At 34.4% G+C, this 26799-nt stretch overlaps 2 protein-coding genes across 4 annotated transcripts; one reads left to right on the top strand and one right to left on the bottom strand.

Annotated features, from left to right (window-relative positions):
- Nucleotides 1–1735: 1735 nt before the first annotated feature.
- LOC129895720 (ADP-ribosylation factor-like protein 8b) lies at nt 1736–9039 on the top strand. Its single transcript, XM_055971473.1, has 6 exons — nt 1736–1955; nt 7443–7524; nt 7628–7660; nt 7762–7883; nt 8293–8454; nt 8687–9039. The coding sequence occupies exons 1-6, from the start codon at nt 1918–1920 to the stop codon at nt 8802–8804; spliced, it is 555 nt and encodes a 184-aa protein (XP_055827448.1). The 5' UTR covers nt 1736–1917; the 3' UTR covers nt 8805–9039.
- Nucleotides 9040–10221: 1182 nt separating this feature from the next.
- LOC129893847 (probable amino-acid acetyltransferase NAGS1, chloroplastic) lies at nt 10222–26245 on the bottom strand. Of its 3 annotated transcripts, none has more exons than XM_055969267.1 (10): nt 25667–26245; nt 22333–22420; nt 21105–21310; nt 20820–20971; nt 18939–19356; nt 18398–18495; nt 16921–17032; nt 16646–16796; nt 12421–12493; nt 10222–10584 (listed from the first exon to the last, which is right to left on the bottom strand). In XM_055969267.1, exons 1-10 carry the CDS (start codon nt 26042–26044, stop codon nt 10434–10436), a joined length of 1827 nt encoding a protein of 608 aa, XP_055825242.1. In that variant the 5' UTR covers nt 26045–26245; the 3' UTR covers nt 10222–10433. The 3 variants fall into 3 exon arrangements, with proteins under 3 accessions (XP_055825242.1, XP_055825241.1, XP_055825243.1); XM_055969266.1 differs by having other exon boundaries at nt 16646–16805; nt 25667–26244; XM_055969268.1 differs by lacking the exon at nt 25667–26245 and adding an exon at nt 23122–23557 and having other exon boundaries at nt 16646–16805.
- Nucleotides 26246–26799: the final 554 nt, after the last annotated feature.

Here is a 26799-nt window from a genome sequence, read left to right on the forward strand (position 1 = left end):
ATCGGTATTTCAAAATATATACCAAATACCGAACTTTCAAATTTTGGTTCGGTAATTTGATAATCGGTAAATCAAACTTCGATTCGGTACGGTATTCGATAATACCATATTGAAGTCGAAATCCAGTGTAAATTCGTGCCTGCCTGTTTGCCTTGCATGCCATTGTCTGATATTAGTTTTTGTAACAAGTAATCAGCTCGAGTTAAATAAGGAAAAATAATGTTGTAGGCTGATTGTCAACATTTGAGTACTATTGAGGATAAAGCCTGGGGACTTCAACATAACCAATTCAGAGCCCATAATCAGTTCAGAGCCCAAAATTCACCTGAAGACAAAAAAAGACACACACAAAAAGTAGAAGCAGTTCATGCTTTCTATTACTCAGCAACCCCTTTGCAACATTTCCACAAACAATTATAGCCAGCTGAAAAACGAACACACTTGATAATACCTTTAATAAATGAGGCCTAAATAAGTACTATTGACGGAAAACTTTGAATCCTATTAGAACATAATAGGGGTATTTTTAATATAAGTACTGAAGTTAAAAAATGTGGATAAACAATTTGCCCATTGGACAAAAGCTACAGGTGAAGCAATAGTTAATTGCTATCCTGAGATTTGCTAACAACTAGCCTAGAAAAAAAAAGGGGGTGGGTGTGAACTGAACCAACAAATCTTCTAAAATGCAGATGGAAAGAATATGAGAGCACAGGGCAGGCACAACTATGGCCTATGGGACTGGAAGTTTCCAGCAGATAAACATACAACAATTTGAAGTTCAGAAACTCCTCTACAAGTTAAATCTCCCAACATAACATACTTATGGAAGGTAACCAATCATAGATTTGTGTCCATGGGATAGCAGCCAAGAACTCGAATGAATCTTGCAAATTCCTGTATAGAAGAAACATTAAGTGAAGGACGTACAAGTGAATCTTGCAATTATTTAGGCACTGTTACAAGTGAAGGACGTAGAGTGAAAGAGGAAGAGGAAGAGAAGAGGCAAAGAGAACTTACCTTCAAGTGAAGCGGTGAAGGCGAAGGCGGCGTGAAGCGGTGAAGGCGAAGGCGGCGTGAAGCGGCGAAGGTGAAGGGCTGAAGGCGGCGTAAGTCAACTCAGAACAGAAGACTGAAGTATTGAGGTGAATAGGTTAAATGTTAGTGTAATAGTGTGTTAGGGACTTAGGTTTAGATAAGTTAAAGATTATTGGGTTTGGGCTGGACTTTAAAGATTATTGGGTTTGGGCTGGACTTAAATTATAGCAATGGGCCTATAGCCCTTTATGTTTAAAAGGCATCTTTTAGGAGCCCAACAGAAATAATTTCGGTATTCGGTAAATACCGAATACCGAACGGAAAAATTATAAATACCGAAATCGAAACCGAAATATCGAACTGTTAAATTTTGGTACCGAATATCGAATACCGAAATACCAAAATAGCCGGTTCGGTTCGATAATTCGGTTTTCGGTATTTTATGCCCACCCGTACCAATTACTAATAACTTCAGCAATGAATCTAAAACTTTAATTCACGTGAAATACACGCTCATTACTTCGCGTGTGTGCTGCTTTTGTATCGTCCAAATTAGACAATAGCCAGCTGGATTATCCGACGCTAATCCTGCAATTAACAATCCGAATGGCTGTTCAGTAAATTCATGTTATTGGAAGGGCAAATCCGTTACTCATGCTTTATCTTCCATCATAAATAATCATCCTGATTGTACGATTCTCATGCTTTTTCGCAAATGCGATAAATAGCTGCTACGCAACGTAATTTCTCAAAGGATTCATATTTAAACCAAACACAACACATTTTTTTTCCTGTTTTTGTTTGAGAGCGAGAGCAAGATATTATATATTTATATCTGCTATAGAGTGATATTTTACAGATCTCTCGCTCTCGTTTGCTATGGGTCTTTGGGATGCTTTGCTCAATTGGCTTCGAAGGTATATTTTTCCGATCTAATTGCCTTTTTACATCAATTGTAATATGGTCATCGATATTAGTTTGGGATTCAGCATTATAACTGATTGATTGATTGATGTGATGTGAAAACTCTGGCACCTAATGATGTCAGAGGGATTGAGAATCATGAGGTGTTAGCTTCAAATCTTACCAAAAGAAATTAAGTCATTTCTTTGTTTGGTACCTTTATTGGTAAGAGGTAGAAGGTATGTGGTGGAATTAGTGAGGTGAGTGCCAAATGATTCGGATACTATGGAATTAAAACAAAAACCTTAGCAGGTATCAGGTCGCTTTAGTGAGGTAATTGTTTATTCCCATTTGTTTCGGGAATGTAATGAGATGATACATGTAACTCAATGAGATTATATTAATAGTTTATCGACTCTATTGAGACGTAAATAATTAATTTTTTGTTCTCTTTGCCAGCTTAAGCTATAATTTATTGACTCTATTGAGACTTAAATAGTCAAACGTGTGTTCTTTGAGGATGTTCAAAGCAATGGAGTTTTCCGAGGGGAACAGAGAATTCCACTCCTTGATTAAGATTGATCACACTTAAAGAGACTCATTTGGTATCTATATTGAGAATTCTGAGGTCTTAGGTTCAAATTTTAGCAGTGGCGAAGAAATCAGGTCATTTCTTTGTTTGGTACCTGTGCTGGTAGGAGGTACCATGTGGAGTTAGTATAATGCTCGGAAATTGGCCCTTATACCATGGCATCTCTAGTGTTAATTTTTATCATTATGAAAAATTCCTTTGAAGGAATTCTTTCGCGTTTTGGATTTTTGTGAGTAGATTATTGATTTATGATGTATTGGTACTTGTATTTTCCCATTTGTTTCAAGAATGTAAATGAGATGATATATGTAACTCAATGTGATTACATTAATAGTTTATTGACTTTATTGAGACCTAAATAATTAAACATTTGTTCTCTCTATCAGCTTAGCTTTAATGTGAGATTGATCACACTTAAAGAGACTCATTTGGTACCTATGTAGAGAATTATAAGGTCTTAGGTTCAAATTTTAGCGGAGGCAAAAAAATTAGGGGATTTCCTTATTTGGTACCTATGGAATTAATAAGTTGCTCGAAAATCGGCCCTTAGATAATGATGTCTCTAGTGTTAATTTTTATCCTTATGAAAAAACTTCTTTGAAGGAATCCTCTCGCGTTTTGGATTTTTGTGAGTTGAATATTGATTTATGATTCGGTGGTACTTGTCGAGGGTCTTTTGAAAACAGCCTTGGTAAGATCTGAGTACATCTTACTCTCCCAGACCCCACTTGTAGGATTTCACTGGGTATGTTGTTGTTGTTGTTGATTCGGTGGTACTTGTATTTTCCCGTTTTGTTTCGGGAATGTAAATGAGATGATATATGTGACCCAATGTGATTACCATTAATAGTTATATGTGTATTCTCTCTATCAGTTTTAGCTTTTACATGAGATTGATTACACTTAAAGAGACTCATTTGGTACCTATGTCGAGAATTATGAGATCTTAGGTACAAATTTTAGCTGAGGCAAAAAAATTAGGGGATATTTGGTACCTATGAAATTAGTAAGTTGCTCGCAAATCCGCCCTTACACAATGATGTCTTTAGTGTTAATTTTTATCATTATGAAAAAAATTCCTTTGAAGGAATCCTCTCGCGTTTTAGAGTTTTGTGAGTTGAATATTGATTTATGACTTGGCGTTACCATTAATAGTTTATTGACTCTACGGAGAACTAAATAATTATACGTGTATTCTCTTTACCAGCTTAAGCTTTAATGTGAGATTGATCACACATAAAGAGACTTATTTGGTACCTATGTTGAGAATTATGAGGTCTTAAGTTCAAATTTTAGTGGAGGAAAAAAAAGTAAGGGATATTTGGTACCTGTGGAATTAGTAAGGTGCTCACAAATTGGCCCTTATACCATGGTATCTCTAGTGTTAATTTTTGGCATTATGAAAAAGATCCCTTTAAAGGCATTCTTTCACGCTTTGGATTTTTGTGAGTTGATATCGATTTATGATTTGTTGGTACTTGTATTTTCCCATTTGTTTCGGGAATGTAAATGAGATGATATATGTAACTCAATGCGATTACATTAATAGTTTATTGACTCTATTGAGAGCTAAATAAGTAAACATGTGTTCTATCTATCAGCTTAAGTTTTAATGTGAGATTGATCACACTTAGAAACTCATTTGGTACTTATGTAGGGAATTATGAGGTCTTTGATTCAAATTTTAGCGGAGGCAAAAAAATTAGGGGATTTCCTTATTTGGTACCTATGGAATTAGTAAGTTGCTCGCAAATTGGCCCTTATACAATGATGTCTCTAGTGTTAATTTTTATTATTATGAAAAAATTATGTTGAAGGAATCCTCTCGCATTTTGGATTTTTGTGAGTTGAATATTGATTTATGATTTGGTGGTACTTGTATTTTCTTGTTTTGTTTTTCGGGAATATAAATGAGATGCTATATGTGACCCAATGTGATTACCATTAATAGTTTGTGGACTCTACGGAGACCTAAATAATTATACGTGTATTCTCTCTACCTGCTTAAGCTTTTACATGAGATTGATCACACTTAAAAAGACTCATTTGGTACCTATGTTGAGAATTATGAGTTTTTAGGTTCAAATTTTAGTGGAGGAAAAAAAAGTAGGGGATATTGGTACTTGTGGAATTAGTAAGGTGCTTGCAAATTGGCCCTTATACCATGGTATCTCTAGTGTTAATTTTTATCATTATGAAAAAGATTCCTTTGAAGGCATTCTTTCACGCTTTGGATTTTTGTGAGTTGATATCGATTTATGATTTGTTGGTACTTGTATTTTCCCATTTGTTTCGGGAATGTAAATGAGATGATATATGTAACTCAGTGTGCTTACATTAATAGTTTATTGACTCTATTGAGACCTAAATAATTAAACGTGTGTCCTCTCTATCAGCTTAAGCTTTAATATGAGATTGATCACCTTGAAGAGACTCATTTGGTACCTATGTAGAGAATTATAACGTTTTAGGTTCAAATTTTCGCGGAGGCAAAAAAAATTAGGGGATTTCCTTATTTGGTACCTATGGAATTAGTAAGTTGCTCGCAAATCGGCCCTTATACAATGATGTCTCTAGTGTTACTTTTTATCATTATGAAAAAATTCCTTTGGAGGAATCTTCTTGCATTTTGGATTATTGTGAGGTGAATATTTATTTATGATTTGGTGGTACGTGTATTTTCCCGTTTTTTTTCCGGGAATGTAAATGAGATGCTATATGTGACCCAATGTGATTACCATTAATAGTTTGTGGACTCTACGGAGACCTAAATAATTATACGTGTATTCTCTCTACCTGCTTAAGCTTTTACATGAGATTGATCACACTTAAAAAGACTCATTTGGTACCTATGTTGAGAATTATGAGATCTTAGGTTCAAATTTTAGTGGAGGAAAAAAAAGTAGGGGGATATTTGGTACCTGTGGAATTAGTAAGGTGCTCGCAAATTGGCCCTTATACCATGGTATCTCTAGTGTTAATTTTTATCATTATAAACGCATTTTGGAATTTTGTTAGTTGAATAATGATTTATGATTTGCTACTACTTGTATTTTCCCATTTGTTTCAGGAATGTAAATGAGATGATAGATGTAACTCAAAACGACTACCATTAATAGTTTATTGACTCTACTGAGACCTAAATAATTAAATGTGTGTTCTCTCCACCAACTCAAACTTTTAACATGAGATTGACCACACTTAAAGAGACTACAAAATTTGAAAGAAGCCTACGCAAGCTGGAATACATGAAGAGTTGATATGTCCATTAAGAAAGTTGGGGTGATGATCCCTGGAGTTATTTTGTGGTGTTTATGGATTGAAAGGAACCATAGATGTTTTGATGGGATCTCAACTCCAAACCACTCTGTTAAAGCTAGATGTTTACTTATGTTGTTCAGTTAGGTTAATTTAACCCATGTATTTAGCTCTGAACAATTTCTTGACTTTGTTAGCTCTCTAGTTCTAGTTTGAAGATTGTAAAGGAGCTAACAACTTTTGCTTATGCTCTCTGTGAGCCCTTTTGTCTATTCTGTAATTCTGCATCTGCTTGATGCTTTTTAATGAAATACCTTACTTTATCAATAAAATGGAGAGGCTCGTTTTTAGGTGGCAGGAGTGATTGATTTACTGAGGCAGATTATGACTTTTATCATGAAACTTGGATTACAATGGTGATCACATGGCCTTATATTTTAAAATTTATTTTCCTGAGTTTAATGGTATTCATTATTCAATCCATGGAGATAGAGCCAAGCCTCTGGGAAAGGAGAGCAAGAGCAATATTCTTGGTTGACTTCCCCAATGCACTTCACGGTGGCAAAACTAGGGGTTGCAAGGGAGTTTACTGAAATGTAAACTGTATATACAAGGTCAATATTATTTTGTGTGTATATAATAAATGTTGAATCCTATTGGCTTCTTCGTGTGTTTACTTTTTTATATTTTGAATCTCCTTAGTGAAAATCCCTGCTCCACCACCAACTTCACTCATTATCTAGTCTCCTCCTCTACATGTGAAGAATATGGAAGAAGTGTCATTTAATTCTATGACAAGAAAATTTTGATTTGTGGTTCAACTTTGTGGGATATTAGTGAGTATGTTGTTGTTCAACTTCGTATTATTTAACCTTTCGGACTTAAGCAGACACTAACACTAGTTGCAATATTCATTCAGATTTCTCATAGTGGACTATTGAAAATTTGTTAATTTGTTTCTTCTAATTAAGCTTGGAACTTCCACGTCTTCCACACACCAAAGATTTTGCATAAGTTGCCAGTAGCATTTCTTCTGCCTAAGTTCTTGTCTTATTGTAACTTTAGGCTTTCTTTACTAAATCCATGGGTCCTCTTGGAGGTTTATTGCTATAGACAGATTGATTGCCTTGTCTCTAAGGTTTCTTCTCTTCACAAGAAGCATAATTTATCTGTGTGGGTGATGAATGATCTTCAGTGTCACCCGACCCCTTTGATTGGACAACTATCCTAGTAATTCAAAGTATCAGATGATGAAAGGTGAAAATGTGAAATCAAATCTCTCCTTTTATACATTTTTGGCTGTTAAGGGTGCGAAACGATATGTGCTTCCATCTTATGCCTGAACTTTCAATGGAGCTCATGAGAGTTGTTTCAGGAGATGAAAGACTAATTATTGGCAGATCTGTGATTATTTTATCCATTCCATGTTAGTAGTTTCATCCATGTTGTGCCACTTAGACCTCTTGCTAATTGTTACTTCTACTTAGTGGCTTAAAGTTTGAGAACTGGAAGTTGTTTGTATCTTTGTTTTCAGAGGCTTATAACACACATTGGAGTTGCCATTTTGCATATGCACTTGTACTTTGACTGCTTTGGCTCCTCTTATGAAAAGACTCCTCATATCAGCTCATTAAACTTGTTTTTCCTTCAGCCTCTTTTTTCAGCAGGAAATGGAGCTTTCTTTGATAGGGCTGCAGAATGCAGGAAAAACATCACTTGTAAATGTGATTGCTGTGAGTAGTTAATTTCTCTATTGCTTATCGTATCTTTTTGCTTCCATGTACTCTGATGTCTCTGATGACCTAATATAATATTTGTTCAATCTGTCATTCTTAGACTGGTGGATACAGTGAAGACATGATACCGACAGTAAGTTGTTGTCTTCCTAGCTCTTAGTCGTAAGCCAATTCCAATTTGCACTACATCATTTTAATCTGGGATACATAATACAAAATCTATTGGATGTTCAGGTGGGATTTAACATGCGGAAAGTGACTAAAGGAAATGTGACTATAAAATTGTGGGACCTTGGAGGTCAACCCAGATTCCGCAGTATGTGGGAAAGATACTGTCGTGCAGTTTCTGCTATAGTGTATGCTCCTTTCTTCAGCTTACTTGATTACATTGTGCAGATGCTACTATTCCTTCCTCCTTGGTCTCTTGCAGATGGAAGTAAATGAATCCAGTTATATACTTTCACTTATAGAAGCAAATTCACTGCATATTTTCTTTTCTGAATGCGTCATCAGTATGCATAGTCATAATACTTTTGAAGTAAATGAAAAAATAGTAGATCAGTGGTCTTCTTGTTGTTTGGTTGCATTTAATTTTCTCCAACCATGATTTGTTAATGAACAGTTGCTAGTTCAAATTACCTGATCAGGCTATCCTTTCTTTTCCCCGTTCTTTTTTTCCAAATTATGAAGGAATTCTACTACTAATGATCCTGGTAGCCATTATAATATCTTGTTCTTGAGTTATTTAAATGTCCTTCCCTGCAGTTATGTTGTAGATGCTGCTGATCATGATAATGTTAGTATCTCAAGAAGTGAAATCCATGACCTGCTGAGCAAGCCATCATTGAGTGGTATTCCATTACTGGTATTGGGTAACAAGATTGACAAGCCTGGAGCCCTTTCCAAGCAGGCTTTGACTGATCAGATGTAAGCAGAGATAAAATTGAACTCTCATTGTTGTCCCTCCTCTTCGTAGTATGCGCTATGGTTGATTAGGGGAAGGGGATGGTGTTATTGGTCGAAAAGTCTAGTAATAGGAAACAAGTTTCCTTGCATTTCCTTCTTATTTTGAACAGGAACCTCATGATACCCACCCCAATTTAACACTGCATTACATGTTTTCTTCATTTTGATTTTTTTTTTTTGAATGATTTTGCAGGGACTTGAAATCTATAACAGATAGGGAGGTATGTTGCTATATGATATCATGCAAAAATTCCACCAATATTGACTCAGTCATTGATTGGCTTGTTAAGCACTCAAAATCAAAGAGTTGATCCATATGTTAAAAAGTTGTCAGGCTATTCCTTGTGTTGGTCTCTCCAGAGTTTTTTTGTATGTAAAAGCAAATTCTTTTCCCAATTGAAAGAATTGATACATGTATTTTCTTATGTGATTATCCCAGCCTGCAAATTGTGTACCGATGTGTCTTTCTGGAAAAGGACGACTTCTTTGATTTATTTGAAGAAACTAATTTATTATAATGAGGAATTGACACCAAGTTATGATTTATTAGTGTGTTTGGTACGATCAAATGATCTTTTCCTGGAGTTTGAACGTAATATTTTGAATTGCAGCAATTATTCGAAGAGCTAACACATCGTGTTGTCCTTGTAATAGAAACCTGACTCTTTTTCAATTACATTTCAAACGTTAATTGTCTTTCAGCAACCAGTCCACTTTCAAATTAGTTGACAACAAATTGAAGCCATTGAAAGTAGTAGTTGAGAAAGATGTCAATGTTCTCATTGCAAAACATATTTTCACTAGATGCAAACCCCTAATTTACTTTTATATAGAACACATTCAAGGGTGAAGTCATAAAACTCATTTCCTAACCATAAGTCCCCATTTTGCAAAATTATGTGTTGAAAAGTTGAGTTTTTGGTCAAAATATTCTTAAACTATACCACAACTTAAACTACATCCTTAAAATTAACGGATTCCACACAAAAACATGTACAATTCACACCACTCTCAGAAAAACTCCGTAAATCACCCCAGATTAATCAATTCTCTTCATTCTGAGATGCATCTAAAATATTGTTGGCAATTTATTTGACAACAAAGCCTAGCATTTGCAGATCCTTTTAATTAGCAATTTTGCATCAAAGAATTACTAGTTGAAATGTTTTCTTCTCACTGAATATGCAAGAAGTGATGTCAACCGAAGATTTTTACTTCTAATAATAGAGAACGGAACTTGAGTGCTAGATATGGAAATCAAAATCTTGATCACCTCAACTGTCAGATTGCCCCGAAAAATTGTTGATCTAACTACATTATCACTTTGCAAAAGGTGAAGATGGTGTGAAATTATGCTCCAACTTCATTCAGTAGATAAAGGAGAAGAAGAGTAGATAATGTCTCTTTGCAGACTCACACCATCATAACTTTATTCTTTTTCAACAAACAAGGGTATCAGAGAATTTTAATTTTCTTTTTTTTGGAGCTTTTTTCAACGAGTAATGAAATTATGAAAGAAAACCTTTGCTAAGAGTAGTGTGAATTGCACATGTTTTTATGTGGAATGTATTTCCACATGACTTTGCAAGAGGCTCAATTAACACACTCCAAATCCACAAGAATCAAAGGAATATCTATGGAGCACAAGAAGAAACCTTTACTCCAGATTTCGTTACCTCAACATAAACTCTAAAATTTCAACCAAAGGAAGAAAAAAAGACAGATGAATGTTAGCAACCAAATCAAGCACAGAGCAACTTATAAAGCAGACAATGTTACATACCTGAAATTTTATCATTGTAATTATTTTACAGGCGCATATTTTTATACTTCTTTGCTATGATTACACTTAAAAGGACACGGATTAACAAGGATTTGTCCATTTAATCCAAGCTAATTGCAGAGCCACTACAGAGATGAGTAGAAACTCCTTTTTGTTATTATGAAAAAGGGCTTTCGAAGCGTATACCACTTCTATCAGGCAGCAGCTTCTTCATGTAATACTTCGACCTACGCGAGAGATTGATCTTTTTCCTTCTTTGAGCTGGTATGCAGTTGATGGAACATTCAGAAAAACCGCGTCTCACAAACCTGTGAAGGAGAGAAACACATACATGAACATCAAATCAACAAACCATCTGTTAATGATGCTTTTCTTGTTCAAGGACCAAATCCAGTCTCAACATTGAACATTATATGAATGAAACTTTGATAAAAATGCATAATTGTGAGGTTTCTTGCATATATAGAGTGAATCTATTAAGGATTTGGAATCGTTGAATAATTTAGAGAATTAGAGGAGTGGTTTTGCAATTATATAAGCTGGATAAAGTCAACAAAATCCAGCCAATGTGCACATATTGAACAAAGATGGACAAACACGTGAACTTCATTATTTAGTTAAGCACATTGTGCTACGCTGTTTGTGATTTAAAGAAAATGCAGAACTCATATATCGAAATTATAGTAAAGCATCTGAATACTCTTGCAGGACAGCTTTCTCTTAAGAGAAACTGTTAGGGATCGTTTGGTTTGAATATAAGTTATGTTGGGATTAGTTATGGCGGAATAAGTTATGCTGAGATTATTTCTTATTGAGTGTTTGATTTGTTGTATTCAAAATAATATGCATTGCATAAATTTTAAGAATAAGTTATTTGTTTACAAAAATACCCTTCACTTTAGTTAGTTTTTTGTATTTTCTTTGTAAGCTTTAGTTATTCAATATTCATTCTTAAAATAAAACTTTCATCTTCTTTATCTTAAATATTTTTATGTGTGCATTTCCATGATGTCCATATGTATTTAAAAATAAAAGTTTCTTATTTAATTTTAAAATAGAATTTTTATTTTAAGTTTGTTAGAGTAAAAAAGGATTTATGAGAAATCAAAATATAAAGGGATAATACACAAGTACCACCTCCAGTTATGACCGAAATCCCTAAGACACACCTAAACTTAACAAAGGTCCTATTACCCCCACCCCCACCCCCAACTCATTTTTTTCGTAATTCCATGCACCTTATTTGCTTACGCCAACACTCAACCAGCTTACTTGGAGGAAGTGTAAAACACGCGCGGCCCCACTTTTTTACTTTAGGTAAAAGCCTTTTATTTCCCACTTAACCTCAATTTTCTATCTCCATACTCATATTTCCTTCTTTCTCCCTCTCTATACGTCAACTACTCACTTCTCTCTCTATACATAAACTACTCACCATTAAAAACCTTCTATTATTGAATTTTGTTATATATATAATAAAAATCCTATTGCATTTTCCTCTCTCTCTTCTCTCCCAATAATAAAAATTCGACCCCTTAGATTTACTATTGGTCCATTTTGAGTATTACAAAGTAAAGCACAAGAACTTCATTATTTAATAAAGTACAAGTAAGCACATTGTGCTACTCTGTCTGCTTTAAAGCAAATGCAGAACTCATATATCAAAATTATAATAAAGCATCTGAATATTTTTGCAGGACAGCTTCTTTTATTGATTTAGTTAAATAGGATCAACATCCATCATCTCAAAGAGCTTATACTTTTTTTAATTTTTATTTTATAACTCAAACACATTGTTTAATAATATTTATGTGCTTTTTAAAATCCTATACTCATTGAAGTGGAATACACACGCAACAGCATACCCAAAAACAAGTAGTAGTAATAAGAGTCAACCAAGAGGAACTCTTCTCTTTTTTCCTTTATGATTCTCTGTACCTTGAAATAGTATCTTAGCTTTATCTCCCTGTTGAAATGACTAAAGACCCATATTCTCAAATTCAGTTTGAATATTGCAATAAATTTAATGACACAGTTATCTGCCATTGTCCATTGCATTTTAGTTCGGAAATCAATGTTCATTCGCCAATTAGAAGAACAATGAATATATTGGCCAGGGTACAGGAAAGTGGAAATGAACATACCAATCAGCTGTGCGAGTTGTAAGAAGGAACAACATTTGCAATCCAAGGGAGGATGCCTTCTTCTCAACGTAATCTGCAATTTTTTGGGAATAGAAAGTTATTGGCTATTGCAATAATAAGTGCAGAATTTTAATTCAGACCAAAAAGTTCAAGGACACCAACTGTGTTTAGGTAGATAGAAGAGATGTAAAGCACATAACAGTTTTTCTCCACTTTTAAAGACACAACATTCTTCAAGTAAGTGCAAGAACAACAAAGCACGACTATGAGAAATTAGTTGATACGATCCTGAACAGCCAGATAGTACGGGGCCTATTGGCGAATAATTTTGAGATGTTTAGTGGACCGTTGACTTGTGTCAAGACCAAGAGTGTTCATGGAATACCACGTTTGGAGCTTGGGAATTATTACAAACAAGTTGAGGAGAACATTGTTGCAAAATATGAGTCAATACGCTGCATTGGCTACCCAAGGAGCATCTAATTGTGAAGTTTTGTATTAAGTATTCCAAATCAATGACCTAGTATCAGAGCTTTAGCTTGGACTTATTCATATAAACCCTCGTTTCTTAGTTCTTGTTTATTAAAAAAGAGTAAAGAAGATGGTTGTTTTCATTATTGTTATTGCTTAGATTCAGGAAGAATTATTGGAAACCAAAAAAAGAACAGGCGGAAAGAATCTTGTTTGATTTTGGCTAGACTAAAATCTTCCATTGTTGGGAAAAAAATTGGATTCTTGTTAAGAACAATCTAGTGCTAGTTCGCATAAACATGTTCTTAATATTGGAAGTCCGTATTTCATCCGTGCTTTTCTCGTTTACTTCCTTGGATTTTGTTGATTCTAATCCTTTAGCTTTTAACATAATTTTTTGTTCATATCAATTCCACTCTAGAAAATTACCTCGAGAAATTCAATAATTGTTGGTGATTTCGGTGAGTTGATTTCTAACTTTGGGATAGAACGGAAAAAGGCTAGACTCAGTGAGATTATTAGAGCGAGTTAAAGTTGTATTGAGAGAAACATGAGAGATGAGTGACATCTTTGAGGGAAAACACATAAGGGTGTTGTTGAGGAACTTTAATATCTAATTGTTTGCTATCGAGATTTCTCCCACAGGTAATAAAAATTCTTTATTCTTAAGAGAATCTCCCACCCGAACCATTCTTAAGACCACCAAGCTCTCTTGAGAAGGAAGTTTGGAGGAATGGATAATCATGAAGTGCCAAAAGGATAATAGTAGAGTGTAGTGCCAAAATTGTGCATTATATCTAAAGAGGAAGCCTAGGTCCAATAGGAACTTCAAATGGTTCTTTACTTGTAGTGATGTCTACTTGGATTCCTTTAAAAAATGGAGTTGGCTTCAAGAGCTCTCTTAGAACAATTAAGAGGAAGATGTAATTTGTGTTATAAATAATGTGAGAGGTTATGGCCACTTACTATTACTTGGGATGACTAAAGAGAAAAAGGAGTTATCATCTCATACAAGAGAATTCCATAAATGATTCCATGTCTTGAAAACTCTATTACTCTGAATAAAAGTGAGATTGAGAGACAAAAATTTGAGAGGAGTAAGGGAGCGCATGTTGTCATCGTAGAAGTAGTGTTGTGTGAGGTTAGCGGGATACTGGGATGTCCAGTGAGCAAAGTGTGTTAAAACAAGGAGAGGTGAAGCAAGAGGGAAAAATAGTGAGTTAGCAAAAGTGTTGTAAGTGATGATGAAAAGACGGTGAACGACAAAAAATGAGAGATTGAGTGGGAAACTCTCTTCTTTATTTTCTAACCTATGTAGGATAGAGATGAAGTGTTTCTTGAAATAGAATATGGGAATGTTGATGTTGAAGTTACCATATAACCAATCTAATTCCAAGAAGTGTTTGGTAACTCTAGGAGTTTGTGGGAGAACAAACCTTGTTGGGTGGAGGAAGAGTGCTCAGTGGTTGATTTGTTTTGTTATTGAACCTTTTGATTATTCTAATCCTTATTTGCAGGTGTATGACCTGAAATACAACAAAAGATTTCCAACTAGAGCCATCACATGGGGAAATATAGAAAATCACGTATACGGTACGTATAATTGACTCACTTTAATGCTTCAGCTTCCTAAGAACCCTTAAGGTATTATTGGAGGTAATGAACTAACTCTTATAACTTTTGTGGGTGACATTGTTATCCTTTTTTTTATAACAAGGGAAACCCACAGCCGCTACCCTTTGGGTGCGCACAAGGCAAAACCCCCGCTCCTATGCAATAGCTCGCAAACCACACAGGAGAGGTAACCTGCACTAGGCAAGCCCTGTGCGACGAGCTTGACCCAGAAGGCAAACCCCTTGCTTTCGCTGGTGATATTGTTATCTTATATGATGATGTTCTGATATATAACATATCACTGACAGTAATGTCTAGATTCATCATGTCTTTTATTTTATGCTTTGCACTGTTTGCTTTACTGTCTAACCACAATTTCTCATCAAGGTGACAGGACTCAAACCTATGGCCCTTTGTACCTAAAAGGGATACATCGTCCCTCCACCCCGAAGCATATAGATTCACCCGATTGAGGAACACTCAAACCGAACTCATCCATCCGTTTAGGCACAACTCACCCATCCTTGTGGGCACAAGGATGCAAGAACCAATCCAAGTAACCATCCGGTACTTTTTGGTGTAAGAGGAAGGACTGGGGGAATTATTTCAACCAAGGAAATCATGTGTGACTTCGGTTGTGATTTGCTTTATATTTATGTCTATGGAAGATTCAAGGACAAACCCCTTCAAGAGGAAGAAATTGACACAATCTTGGATAGTCCGTAGCCTATTGCAGACGATTCCAAGATATCTAGTGGACCCTTGTCTCGCGACAAGTCCAAAATTATTCAAGAAATACCACATCTGGAGGTGTGGGGATTGCTACAACAAGCTGAGGATAACATTGTTGCAGAATATGAGCCAGTACATCACATTGACTACCCGAGGAGCATCTAAATGTCAAATTTTGGGTTAAAAGTACTCCAGACTAATGATCTGATTCCAATTGAAGTCAGTGTTTTAGGTGTGGCAGAGAATCAGTGTTATCAAAAGCAAAAAGTGCAAAAAGGTTCTAAGGTCCGTTGGGGCTTTAAGCGCAAATAAAGTATGGGCTTTAAGGAAAAAAAAGGCGCAAAGGGAGAAAAAATACAAATACATATGTTTAATCCAAGACTAATAATCATAAGCATAAATGACAAATATATGAACAAAGAAAGTGAAATATCAATTGTTTAGTGTTGCATCTTCAAAAGAGGCTCATTGGTAAGTAAACGTATGCCTTAGACCTCGATGACGCTAGTGGAACGCACATTAAGCAAGACGAAGCGCTCATTGACCTGGAAGTGGCAGAGAAAAGACAGTTCGCTGAAGCATCCAGATCCTTGATCTGAATTACCTTTTACCCAAAACTTGACATTTATATACTCCTTGGGTAGCCAATGCGGCGCACTGACTGGTATTCTGCAAGAACATTCTCCTCAACTAGTTTGTAGAATCCCTAAATCTCCAAACATGGTATTCCTTGAACATTCTTGGACTTGGAACGAATCAATGATTCACTAAATATATTGGAACTGTATTCTATAGGCTCCAAACTTCCGAACTATCCAGGATCATATTATTAGTTAACACATTACTGAGTAAATCAATTAATAGGCAAACACACACACATACAACATATAGATATTGGCAGTATTACTACCAGCATAACCATACACAAATTATTCTTATGCGCTAAATTCTTAAGCTCCCCCATTTTCTTCTTACAAGTTGGATCAATTTTATATAAGTTACATAACCTCTACTTTGAACTTGGAGCAAAATCAGGATCATGGATCGGAAGGGCAAATGGTATCTACCTTTGGACAGATTGCTATGTTTTTCTACAACTGAAAAAGGAAAAATGCATAGACCAGCCATGCTGTTACTTTTGCAAGTGTTTATTTCAAGCATATAGCTGCTCGGTGGATACATAAAAAACCAAAAAATTCACAAAATTAAAGTGACTTCTTTTTACGATGTGCTTATCCAAGTGATATAAAGGCTTCCGGAAATATCTTAAACTTTAGATTGTTCTCTTGTTAATGTGTTTGCAATTTCATACGACAAATGCAAATAATCACAACATCATGAAACTGCTAACATGCATTGCATATCGCAAATAGTAAATAGTTTTACTATGAGAAAAGAGTCACTATACCAAGTAATTTGTCTCCTTGTCCTTGGCCACGACAATCCGGAGAAACGGTAATAGCAGCAACCTCTCCACAGTTTTCTTCAAAATAAGGAAAGAGAGCAGCACAAGCTATAACGTGGCCTTCTCTCTCCACGACAATGAATGAATGCAGTGCCTTCACCAGCTAGAACAAGTTAAAAGCACATAATTATGAAAAAAGAAAAATGATATACAAATATTATCCAAATAGAAGCGTATTTAATAACTATTTGAGCATTATAAAAAGCATCAAGAGTAACCTCTTCCTCACTCCTTCTGATCAATGTTCCAGACTCTTCTAGAGGATGTAACAATTGTTTGATCCCGGGAATATCCGACAGCCTAGCCATTCGTGTTCCTTCGTAAAGATCACTGAGGAAGAGAGATTCATGCACATCTTAGTCGAAGGATAGTCATAAAAAGGACAGCAAATATCAATTAGGTATGTCCTAACATAATTATCCGACTGAGAGTACAACTGTTAATTCTAGAGACAGGGCAATCATGAACTTCTGTGGTGAAAAACATAATGTCATATTGGGGGTGGATCAGACAACCAGAGACATGCAGATTCTCTCTGATAGTGGAGTTCTATATATCAATATTGTAAACAAAAGGCCAAGTTCATTGTGGCAACATAAGTAGCTGGTTAAACCTAAGTTGCGCTGACTCTTCATTTCTGCTGCCACACCTGTGTCGTCACGAGACGGATGCGGGTGCGGGTGCGGGATGCGTGTGGGATTCGGTCAACCCACATCAGATACTTTAACCAAGAGTCCATGGACCAATTTGGGGGAAAATTGAGATTTTGATAAAAGATAAAATAGATTTAAGACATGAGGAATGGCATACTTTCAATATTATAGTCTTTTTGCCTCTTTTTTAGCTTTTCCTCTTGGTCAATATTCGTCGCTTCATGTTTCAAGCCAAACAGAGAGAAGCTAAATATTCAAGTTGTTGTGTTCAGACTTTTTGTAGACAGTAGCAATGATCTGTAAGGAGAATTGGTGGAAGTCTTGAATGACTTTCTTTTTCTTTTCTGAGGGGAAGAACCACAGAGCTTGAAAGAAGTTGGGGGTCTTGGGAAAGACGACCTAGAAGATCTTTCAAAATTTAGAATATCTTTATAGCTTTATTTTATAATTTTGGAATTTTTATCCGAATCCCAGCACCCGTATCCATACCTGGATCCGTACCCCCGAATCTTAAAATTAAGATTTTGCCGAATCTGACCCTCGAATTCGCATCCGCGTCGGATACCCGCACCCGAGTATGAGCAACTTAGGGTTAAACATCTCAAGAAATTTTGGCTATTACTTCTAATAGTCATATACCAAATTGTGTCCTAGGGGATTGAATCTTTTAAGTTGCACCATGGATTTCTCCACAAAGAAAATATAATGTCAAATTTGGATAGAAATAATAGCACAGTGATTTCCTTCTGTTCTTCTCCATATTTGGTGGTGTTTTAACCATGATGGTGAAAGGTGGCTCGCATTAGCCCAATTTGTTACTCTTAACCTACTGAGCTCATTAATTGTAGATTATATTTTTGTCTTCTCATTCATGACTTGCTTTGACAGTGAACTATTTTTACCATGGATTTGACGGTTCAAAAACACAAGGAAAAGTGAATTTCATTGATCAACTTAAAGAGGAAATGATGTAAATGTGGAAAACTGAATATCAACATGTCTTGACTAAATTACAATCAATATTTCATCAAGATTTGCATACCTAGCTACCATTGTCCCAACTCCATCTCTTTGGAACAATTCCTTTAGTAAAACTCCACCAATAGTACCATCCAGCAGGTGAACTCTTTGAACACCTCCCTGATGGCAAATGGAGTACAGAATTGGCAAAAGTTTTAACCAATAAGCCAATAGAGATATCATATTGATAAATGAGGAGTCAATTTAGTAGAGACATGACAATTTCATCAAGTGAAGCAATGGATGATAGATCACTGTGAAAGTTGATAGTTACTAGACACAGCAAACCATATATAGCCATAATATGTAGTGAGAACATGAAAACTAGTTGACTAGTCTCTGAATATACATATCTCTAATGCACAAGCTATTATAAAAGAAGTTTAACAGCAATGAGAGATATCTTCCTAAATCTACCCCTTTAGTCATCAAGGGTCAAGTTTAGAGAACATGCAATTTTCTGTCGTATATTTAGGGTTTGGGTAAATAACATGACAATTATTGTCTAGTTTAGACACATCTATAAATCTGCAGATATAGTGATTAGACAGCCAGGATCTTACTCTGCACACAAAAGCAGCTGCAGCTAACTCTGAAAGATAACCATTTAGTCGACTTAGCCTCTCTTGTCCTCCAATGGCAAAACCCTGCTCACTAGACCAAAGCCCATTCCCATTGTCAAAACCAACACCATTCTGAAAAACACTGTATTTTTGGCTAAAACCATTCATATTATAGGAAGAGATTGTTCCATTGGAACCATTGTGACCTAAACAATTGAAGTCCTCTTGACTGACAGCTTTTACATAATTAGCTGCTGTCTCACTTTGTTCTGCTCGTTTGCGAACCAGCATATCAGCATCTTGAAGAGTCAAGAAACGAATAAGACGGCCAGACTCATCCAGAATTGGACCATCTATAATACAAATCAATTTCTCCGCTCCTAGAGCCAAGGCACAAGCTGTGGCAACTTCATATGTGCTTCAATAAAATAGAACACATCATCAATCTTAAAACTCAAGGAAAAATAAAGAAGGAAAAAAAAAACATATCCACGAAACACTGACTCGTGATTGAAGAGTCAGGAATGTTGTGTGCTGAGAATCTTGCTTAATCAATCAGAAATTACTTACAGGAAAAAAAAACCATGTTTCACATTAGGAATTGTAAAATGAACTAACTCAGCATGGGATCATGAAACAGATGACCATTGTGTAAAACAAGTTGAGTTCCCAAAATAGTAGATTGATTAAAAAGGTAAGCATTCACACCGAGGGCTGTGACACACTTAACATATCCACAAAAAGCTGACTCACAATGGTGGTTTCAGAAAAATGGTGTGTACTGAGCATCTAGCTTAATTAATCAGAAATAGTTTTGTAAAAAAAAAAGAAAACTAGTACACATTAAGAAATGAAGTGATCTCCGCAAACACATGACCACTGTTTAAAGCAAGCTAAGTTTCCAAGAAAAGCAGATTGATATAAAAAAATTGCATTCCCACAGAGGGCTCTGACACACATAAAATCGTGAAACTATTGGCTTCTACCCATAGTGAGGGATAAAGATGTCCTCAAAGTCCAATGTTAAGCTAATTTTTAATCAACAAATCCATCTATATCACCCCTCCAATAGATGAGAGTCATTTTTGTCCCACATATGTGTGTGTGTGTGCACGAGCACAATATTTTTTATGAGAAAATAGTACTATCTTGTAACAAAAGAACTACGAACAGAGAAAGTTGTTGGTGTACTTCCTTATCACCCGGTTGAGAGTCTTCGAATGATATCTAAAACTACATGAATCGTGAAGAAATTAATTGATAGGTAAAATAAACGTTACTATAAGAAACCACCCAAGTTGAGTGTAACCTATTCAATCAAGTATACATAAACCCAAAAGTGTGACCAAAATGAGATCAACCTGAAGTAACATTTCCTTTACAATAGTTAATTTTACAGTTCTTCTGATAATAGTTGGCATGCCCTCTAGGCATAAATCACATTCTTGCTAGTTAATTCCCCCTTTTCGTGTGAAGATTTCACTAGAAGACTTCCTTTTGATTGACTTCAGGATTTCGTTCCTATCACTGAGATTTAAGTATTGCAATCTTCCAAGTGAACGAGTTTTCACAAAAAAAAAAAAAGGAAGAAGAGAGCAGGGGCATTTTGTGCCTTTCAAGCAGTTGAAGAGTAAACAAAAGAGAATGTCCCATAAGTTAAAGTAAACATGAAAATGGCAACTTACCAGTTTGATTAAAAGAGAGGGTAGAACAGGAAAATTGATCACTACTAAGCTTAAGTTTTATGTATCACTATGCTTTAGTATGTAGCTTCCTGAAATTCTGTTTATTTGCTGATTTTAAAGACTTAAGTAGAACAAGATGCAGGACTACTGATGCATAACATCAACAAAGATACCTATCTAAAGCCATAAAGCATACTTGCAGTTCAAAACTTCTCCAGAGCTGGAATAACCAAGATTGCTTAATAACACAATGCTATCCTGATCAAGTCTCTCACTAATGCGAGAAACATCTATCTTCTTTACTTCACCAGTTGCTCCATAATCGATTCCTTCTACAACTCCTCTTCTCTGCCGGAAATTATAATGAAAATCCCAAGTCAACCTCATTATGATTGAAATGACATTTGATGCAAAAAATTTAAAACCCATAAAGAACGTGTTTTTCATAATATTTACGTTGTGCAATGAGTTATATTCTCACCTTCATTGCTAGAAAATTACCGCTAGCAACACTAACACCATCATGCCAGCGACTATTTTCTCCATGCCGGCGGACACCAGTCAATGATGGCCCAGGAGACAACTTTGCCTCTATCATAAGACGAATTCTCCCAGCTGCATCCATTGCAGCCATCAGTGAATCAGGGTCTGTTACTCTGTAGCGGCCTACATACTTGGGCTCACTTCCTGTAAGAAAGAGTTTCAAATCACTTGCTTCTGAGAATATTCTTCTTAAGATAGAGAAAAAATTGTAGTTTAAGGAAAAGAAAAATAATATAATGGTGCTAATTAAAAAAGAAAAAGTAGAAGACTTCGAATAGTAAAGACTGTTAAACTCCTTTGTGTGCAACTTTTGGTTATTTTAAAATAAATTATCAAGGCCACGAATGTTATTGATTTCTCTTTCTACGAATGAAAATGGATGCCAAAGCTTGGGGTTTCTCCGTGTTAATTATAGCAATTTAGTGGAAATGTATTACAGTCAATATAATAGGAAATAGGATCTTGAATCTAAACTATTTACTAGGTTATGAGCTCCAGCTCATCATTAGCACATTGATCAAGCTTTAACCTGAAGCCTTCACTGTTTAGAAGAGACCCAAGAAGTTTTTCGAGTCAAATTAGAGGCAGAATACCATTTAGACTATCCTGAGTTTTTATAAGCTTAATGTCTTCAGAGTTTTGGGTGTAAAACATGCCTAGATAGTTTCTCTTCATTTGATAGGACGATACATATACCAACGCAGGGACACCTTCTAGAGGATGATAATATCAAGATGAAGAAAATTAACATTTTAGTTAAGACAAAGTCATCAAAATTCCATCTGAGATAACTAATTAATTAATTAACTCTGTATCAATCGCAAACTAGTCAACACCAGCTATATGAATCAACTGAATTCACATTCAGGTCCATTTCATTCCAATACTAAGTACTCTAAAACAAGAGGTTCTCTAAATCTCATAGTACATGGACATACAAGTCTTTCACTAAAATACGAAGACTCCTGGCAAACATCGAACTAATGTAAGTGGAGTCTAAGTTGAAAAAAAACTGTCTATCATTAAGAATAACAAACAATAAAAAGAAGAGAAAATAACAAATGATCTGCCATCAGCATCAGAAATAGTGAAGAAAACACAGGTAGCGGCGACAAACTAGAACTATCAAAAAGAACAGGAAAAGAAAATAACAGCATTTTTCTCACCTCTTTCAGCCAGAAACCTATCAATTTGGACATGCGTTCCTGGTACAAGAACAAACTTGATTCCCAGGCCATGAAGGAGAGAGATATCCTGCAAAGTTTGTGCGTAAATCAAACCGTCATGCATAACAGAAAGTGGGATAAATCAACAAACTAATGAACTTACTATTACCAAAAACCAATCAATCACTCCTCAATCCCAAACTAACCCAATTCAACTATATGAATCTTCTGTATAAATTTCATTTCATTCAAAGCCATTAAGAATCTTAATTTTTTGGTCAGTTAAAGTTCTTTTAAAATTTAAACTTCTCTAAATCTCACACTAAGCCGCACAGTTACAAAAATCCAAACTTGGACTTCCACTACTACAAAAGGAAAAAAATAATAAAAAATAACAAATTGAGCTAACGTTTGGCCATAGATTTTGGCAGTAGTATTTGAAAATTTAATCTTCAAATAGTATCTATTTGGCCATGAAATCTGATCTTCAAACATTCTCAAGTTCCCAAAAACTAGCTAACAGGCTCATACCAGTTTTGGGAAAAAATTCACATTCAGTCACAAAACTTGAAAAAAAATTAAAGTAAAATGCATGTCCAAATACAACTTTCAAAGTTCCAAAAATAGCAACTTCAATAACTCAAATTTTCATCAACTTCAAAATCTATGCCCCAAACGGGAGATGGATATCCCGAGTAATAACTAGAAGACAAAGTTAAAATAGGAACATGCCATGAGAAGATAATCCAAATGAGGGCTATCAACAATTTCAGCTGAGATTAGAACAACCTCTATGTGCAAGAAAATAAGGCCAAGCTTCTCGGAAAAACCCAACGAATAAGTCATCTTTTATGGCACTGCTCACGCCGAAACCAGCGGAACTCTCCGTTTCTCCATAAACACCGCACCTAATTGAGAATCTCTTCGAAAAATTAACCCTAAATGATAACACCTTTCGTCTCCCTCGGAGACTATTTGGAACTGGAGGTGCCCAAACATTGCTGCGAGAAAAAATTGGTAGCTCACATTGTTTAATAACTGGAGCACAAGGGCTTGACGGTGAAACTAACATTGGGGATTTACGGGAGTTGGTGGAGTCGGAGAATTTTGAAGAAGAAAGGTTCGCCGGAAGCCGTAATGGACATGAACCGGTACAGACCGGTATGGCTACTGGTTAACTGTCGATCCGGTCTGTCCGGGTCAACCGGTCTTCTTATTTAGGTATGATTTATTGGATTCGGTGGTTTATGTAATATTTCATAATGTATTTGTGAAAATGATTGAATTTATCGGGGGTTTGAAAGAAATAGCCTTGAATCTGATAGTATTTGTATTATATTATATTTTAATGAATCTAATATTTGAATAGATTTTGTTGTATTATATCATATTATATTATTCTCGATCGTTATATAATGTCACACATCAATAATTTGAATGATAAACTTATAAGAAAAATAAGGTATGAAGAACTACTATAAAAAGTAGGATAAAATTTAAAATAAGATTATTAAATAATAAGTAAAGATAAAATTAGAAGAAAATGTTAAGTTTATGATGTGATCACATCAAATTGTTATCAACTCGTTCGTTGCATAAAATTGAATTTTTGTAGTTACCTAACAATGAATATAAATCATACAATAAAAAAAATTAGGCTACATTTAAAATAAATGTGATATTTAAACCAACAATATAATGGTAACAAACATCCAAACAAAAAAAAAGATTTAAGTATAATTTAATTTTTTTAAAAATTATTTATTGTAATGAAATAATTTATAACTATTAAATTTATGAAATATTTTCGACCATAAATTATACCATTTTTTTTTCTAAATTCCACTTCTAACAAAAAGCAATCATAAATTAGGCAAAGAAAATACATGATCTTTTTTAATCTTATTTAAAAAAACAATATCTTTTTATATTTAAAAACTCCTTAAAATTTTCAATGCTTTAAATAAGATCTTTTTAAGATCCTTTAAATTCTCTATTTTCTATTTAATAAATTTATTTTTATATTTGTAAAAACATGACAGCATATGTATTTTTGATTAATATTTTTTTAAAAAAATATCGTGCTTCATTAAAATACAATCATATGAATAAACGTAATAAGTATTCCTTCCGTTCTTTTTTAGTTGTCAATTTTTGATTTGATACATCTATTAAAAAAATAATAGTTGGTATAGTTAGTTTACCATTTTATCCTTATTAATTGATAGAGTTTTAAACATATTTACTCACTATATTTTTCAAAGATATTAACTCAATGTTAATAAATTGAGGGTATAATAGAAAGAAAAAAATTGTCCTTTCTTGATTTGTCAAAATTAACAAGTAAAAAGGAAAATCAAATTAAAAAAAAACTCTCTCTGTCCTATATTAAATGGCCATTTTACTAAAAATATTTATCTCATATTTCTTGATCACTTACTAAATCAGGATAAAAATATATTTTTTTCATTTTACCCCTACAATTAATATATTTTGAAAATATAAATAAATTTTGATGATTCAAAAATTTCTTTTTTCAAGAGGCTAATTAATATAATCAAAGAGAAAAATAGTAAAATTGATCAATCTATTAATTATTTCTTAATCATCGTGTAAAATAAAAAGTGTTTATCTAATATAAGATGGAGGGAATATTTGACAAGTAAATAGTAACGAAAGGAGTATATAATTAGAGTGTTGCGTTATTTAAATATTTGAAATGTCTCATTAGTTAGCACTTAACTGGAATGAGCAAACTTCCATAATTGAGCAAACTTCCTTGTAAAAGGCCAAGTTTAATTAATTGCCATTGACTATATAATAGTAACTCTTACAAGTTACAAGAATTTTATTTTTGTTCACACTAACAATAGTGTTACACGTAAATCACATGCACGCACATTTGACCGTCTCAATTTATTTGTTTTTTTATATTTTTAATTTAAGATCACAATATTTAAATTTTATTTATTTTTAATTTTTTTTTATATCAAGTCAAAACATCACATACAAATTGAAATAAAGAAATTATTAACTCCACACAAATTCATAATCAAACCTATAAATCCCCCATTAGTTCAAACACGTAATTAAGTCTCATTAATTAAAGAGATAACTCTTTATAAGTATTTTTCTTAAATTTAATGTTTGAACTTGAGAGCTCAATTAAAGTAAAAAAATCTTATTCATCTCATCATCATTTTTGATATATAGCAACACTCACATATCCAAATTAACTATTTTTCTTCTTGTAAAGTTGGATATTCAAAATATACTAACTCAACTAAAAAGATGAAATATAAAAGCGAGATGAAGAGAAGAGAAGAAAACATACCTTGAGTATGGAAGGTAAATAAGGGCTATCAATAATCTCAGCTGACAATACAACAACGAATGTCCGATCCCTATGCGCGAGAAAATACGGCTGAGCTTCCCTCATCATCCTCACAAATTCTTCTCCGTCGTCATTATCAACTCCAGTTGTTGAATCAGTCGTCGTTGTTATCGAACTATAGAAGTAATTATCAGTATTACTCATAGTAATCATTCTACCATTATCAATTCCGCTGTAACAATTCAAACAAATCCCCTGTTTTTCATCTCTTCTCATTCCTCCATATCTCAAAAATCCACTTCCTCTTCCCCTGTTGCCAAAATCAAACTTTTTCCCCATTCCCAAATTCGAAACATGATTCAATTTCAACATCGCCATGATCTTTGGTAAATTATTTTTGGGAAAATCGACTAATTAATTAGTGCTATAAACTGATGCGTCGCAAAGACACAACGCAGGGAGGATATTAAACAGTAGAAGTAAAGAGAAGACAACTTAATTGGCAAATCTTCACAATGTGTTTGTGTTTCCTAATGGCACTTAGCTCCATAGTTTCAAAACACTTATAGATCAATAATTGCTTGTTTTTTTTTTTTTTGGGGGGGGGGGGGGGGGGGGATTATGTAAAAAAAAAGAAGGTGAAATTAAAATGACAGATTTTTTGACTAGATGTAGGGATCAAATCAATAATTTAGAACCAGAAAATTAATTGCATTGGCCTAACTTTGTGGTGGTGGGGTAGGTGGGGAGAGGAATGGTATAAACTGAAAGGGAAAAAGAAATGTGGCCTTTAGTGAGAGTTTTCAAGAATCATTTCAAGACAAATTTGATTCTTTTAGGGTAGGCATATATAAAATAGTATATTGTTTTGTCCAGTCATGAGGTTGTTGGAATCAAAGGTGTGTTTGGTACTCAGCAAAAATAATTTTTTTAAAAAATAAAGTGAGAATTTTAAGTATTTTCTAGTGTTTGGTAAGTAAGTCAAAAAAAATGTGAGTTCAAGTGTATTTATATGTAATCTAATAAGATGTAATGAGAAGAGATGGTGTGGGGAGTAGGCGGTGGCAGAAGAAGAATCAAAATTTTAATAATATGGGTTCTCAATTTTAGAAAATCGTCTTTTAAGTGCTAAT

This window comes from Solanum dulcamara, chromosome 7 (genome assembly GCF_947179165.1).
Source record: "Solanum dulcamara chromosome 7, daSolDulc1.2, whole genome shotgun sequence".
NCBI classification, from domain to species: domain Eukaryota; kingdom Viridiplantae; phylum Streptophyta; class Magnoliopsida; order Solanales; family Solanaceae; genus Solanum; species Solanum dulcamara.

Excerpts from the sequence above, each read along its gene's own strand:
- LOC129893847 (XM_055969266.1), bottom strand. The coding sequence starts at position 26,044 with ATGGCGATGTTGAAATTGAATCATGTTTCGAATTTGGGAATGGGGAAA. Across the intron at positions 20,972-21,104 it reads GTAATTTTCTAGCAATGAAG|AGAAGAGGAGTTGTAGAAGG; the intron begins GTGAGAATATAA and ends AATTTCCGGCAG. Across the intron at positions 17,033-18,397 it reads GTTGGGACAATGGTAGCTAG|TGATCTTTACGAAGGAACAC; the intron begins GTATGCAAATCT and ends TCTCTTCCTCAG.
- LOC129895720 (XM_055971473.1), top strand. The coding sequence starts at position 1,918 with ATGGGTCTTTGGGATGCTTTGCTCAATTGGCTTCGAAG. Across the intron at positions 1,956-7,442 it reads TTGCTCAATTGGCTTCGAAG|CCTCTTTTTTCAGCAGGAAA; the intron begins GTATATTTTTCC and ends TTTTTCCTTCAG. Across the intron at positions 7,661-7,761 it reads GTGAAGACATGATACCGACA|GTGGGATTTAACATGCGGAA; the intron begins GTAAGTTGTTGT and ends TTGGATGTTCAG.